Source organism: Triticum dicoccoides, chromosome 5A, assembly GCF_002162155.2.
Source record: "Triticum dicoccoides isolate Atlit2015 ecotype Zavitan chromosome 5A, WEW_v2.0, whole genome shotgun sequence".
NCBI lineage: Eukaryota > Viridiplantae > Streptophyta > Magnoliopsida > Poales > Poaceae > Triticum > Triticum dicoccoides.
The window spans coordinates 47,575,767-47,578,958 of NC_041388.1; the positions used below are offsets into that span (position 1 = coordinate 47,575,767).

General features: G+C 45.1%; 1 protein-coding gene across 1 annotated transcript; it reads right to left on the bottom strand.

Annotated features, from left to right (window-relative positions):
* Positions 1–455: 455 nt before the first annotated feature.
* On the bottom strand, positions 456–2,034 carry LOC119296954 (BTB/POZ and MATH domain-containing protein 3-like). The gene is made up of 2 exons (XM_037574946.1): positions 1,770–2,034; positions 456–1,657 (listed from the first exon to the last, which is right to left on the bottom strand). Exon 2 carries the CDS (start codon positions 1,654–1,656, stop codon positions 553–555), a length of 1,104 nt encoding a protein of 367 aa, XP_037430843.1. The 5' UTR covers position 1,657; positions 1,770–2,034; the 3' UTR covers positions 456–552.
* Between the last annotated feature and the right edge of the window lie 1,158 nt (positions 2,035–3,192).

The window sequence follows — 3,192 nt, forward strand, 5'->3', positions numbered from 1 at the left end:
CTCAGCAACGTCCTCTCCTCGACTTTGCATCACTATTTATCTTCTCCACATTCTCTTGCCGTAGGAACATGCACGCTGCTAGACATGAGAGAAACGAAATGCATAACCACACCAAACTAGATACCCCCAAACTATCAGGGCCGTCCATGTGCAGTAAGATTCATGCTTTAAATTTGTAAAGTAACCCTCTCAATTTAGCTATTTCTCAGCATGCAGTCTTTTCCATTTTACTAAACTGGGCTCTGATTTATTGTACTACCACCGTAAAGAAATATAAGAGTGTTTAAATCACATTATGGCATCCTTCTCATCATGCATAATTTTCCGGCATCACAGATCAAAACAGAGACCATGTTTGTAAAGTTTCAACATCACATTTTGAGCATTTTATCGACCATACACATATACTTTTCACAATATGAACATTTCAAACAAAATAGCATTTTTATTCTTACACATTATTACGCAACCATACAGGCATACACGGGAACCAGCAAAACAGATTCTAGGCTTACTTGATGATATGATCATTAGTACCCATACACGCAAGTACTAAATGTCCCTGATAATATCCTTGGCTGCTGTCAGTTCAACAGGCAAGAGTCTAGCAATCAGCTCTCGCAGAAGAGATGGGCAACTGCTTTTTAGATGTTGGTAACCATCACTTACGATCATCGCTTCCAAATTGGACGGAGAAGCAAGGAACTCAAAGCAAGCCTCCTTGAGTCCATGGTAATTATGCTGCTCAGCCAAAACCAAACTAGTTGCAACCATGCTGGAGTCAATGTGATTGCACAATATCTCCTCACATATCAGCTTGAGCCTCGCAATGTCGTACCTATCTGCTGCTACAAGTAGATGGCCAGCTGTTGCTATATCTTCTTGCGTTACGCCTTCATTGGTTCCTTCACGAGTTGTCTCAGGGAGTGAGTCCGTGTAGATGAAATGGAGCAAGGACTTGAACACACCTGCTTCTATATCATCAATTTCAATAGGATCACCAGATCTCTCCCTCATGGTACCAAAGAGCTCCGCCTTGAAGACTGGCGAACGAGCGGCGAGCACCGACCTATGGGCTGAGAATATCTCGCCACCAACTCGAAAGGCCACGTCTGCTCCATCCTTGCTTTTCAGGAGCTCACCGAGATGCCGATGCAAGTTGCTTGGAGGAACCACAACAAACTGATTTGCATGTGTCTCTTCGCTACGGATCTTCTTCACGGCCACGTCGCACTTGATTCTGAAACTATCGCCTCCTAGATGCACCGATCCCTCCAGATCCTCATGCTTGATAAAATCACCGAAACCCCAATCTGAACCATTGTATGGGAACACATGTTCCGGGGCGACTTTGATGTATGCGGGCACTGGTTCTCCACCCTTGTCAAGGATGCTGAAGGTGACTTTCGCCTTCACACCGTCGCCGCCCGCCGAATCAAGGACCAGATAAACAGATATGTGACCATGTTTGTCGTTGCCGTTCGGGTAATACTTGACGACCCAGTTATGATCTCCCACCATGAAAGGGATGGATGTGGTACAGTCGCCGGCCTTGAGCAGCTCCTTGGTTCTTGAGTACCCATCTATGTTGATCACGTGAGTCCTTCTCTCTTCTTCAGCTACAATGGCGGACGTGACTTTCCGACGCTTCGCCATTCTGGGATTGGGCAGAGGCAGCAAGATTGGCAAGAGTGGAAGATGACTGCGTCTTTTAACCGATCTGCTTCACATTCAAAGGAAAAAACAGGAACTAGTGTAGTCTCGTTTACCTTCAAATGGAGCGACCCGCAGTGAGCCGCGCCGGTGAAGCTGGGAAGAGAGGGCTCGGGGATGAGGCACGGCGAGATCTCAGATCCGCAGAGATGTGGGGGATGACTGAATTTGTAGATAGGCGTGCGGGTCGGCGGAAATATCAATGTGTGCGCCGGCAGCGTTGAGAAGATTATTGTCGATATCTTTTGTTGACGAGGGCCAGCCGGCACCGTCGACAAGAATATAGGAGTATCATTTTAATTGATGACCGCCGCCACTGTGGAGAAGAATATATTTTCATGCTGTAGTGTATCGGCGACCGTTGGAAGCTATAACAACGTAATCTTTTATTGCTCGAAGGCCATACGCTCAATCCTTACTGATCCCAGCAGCATTACAAACTGCAGAAATTCTTCAATGGAAAAACACTAGTAAAGAAGAAAAACAAGATATGTGTTATAAACCACCAGAACTTCACAAATGAAAATAATTGGACAAATAATGCAAATAATCAATAATTATTAGGCAAAAAGGCATATTTCCACCGTCAATTATTGTACATAGGCAATGTTGGCCAGGGTTTTTCGGTCGCAATTTCCTTGACACCAAATGAAAATTTTATAGCATTCAAAATTTTGAATTAACTTGAATTTAATCGTCAAGATAATGTCAAATAGCGTTGGTATGCATATACTATCGTAAGTCAGCCCTTGGCATGGTGGTATGGAGAGGTCAGAGATCGTGTCCCTGCTTTACAAAATATGTTTTTAGTGTTATTCAATCAAGTTTAGAAGGTGTGCCGCACCGAGGTGCGGGGTGCGACAATAATAGCTCGAACCCAAGCCCTCCAAGTGTGATACATCTGATATGTTACTACTACCAAACAGGGTAATTATTCTAGCTACGGCAAGATCCTAATGTTAGAGTGTCCATCATCATATCTCCTATGAGTGCTTACCTTGGTGAAAGTACATGTGGGTCTAGGAAACGATATGTTTGATATGGTTTGCCCGAGTAAATAACATAAAACTACTACTTTACAGGCTAGGCTTTCAAAAAACTATCGGTTTTTAATTTTTCTCAGATAACTACCAAATGGGTGGTCGGCTTTTTCAAAAAACCCAAATCGCCGAGTCTATCAGTTGATCACGATTATGACAATTGGGGCCCACGTGTAAGATAACCATTTGTTTGACCGTTTACTTTGACCATTAACTTACATGTGGGTCCCTCATGTAAGTTTTGTAAAAAGCAATGGGTTCCTACAAGTTTTCTGAAAAAGCAATCAGGTCCCTGTGAGTTTTCTGAAAAAGCAATCGGGTCCCCCAGGCAGCCAGGAGCTCGATCCCGCTTGGCAGGGCAGCGCTGCCTCCTCCGGCCGGCGAGACGCGCCGTGCCTCGCCCGCGGTTGCCGCCACGCCGTGCCTCGCTTGCCTCGCG

What these genes read in the sequence shown, in the direction of transcription:
- LOC119296954 (XM_037574946.1), bottom strand. Translation starts at nt 1,656, where the DNA reads ATGGCGAAGCGTCGGAAAGTCACGTCCGCCATTGTAGCTGAAGAAGAG.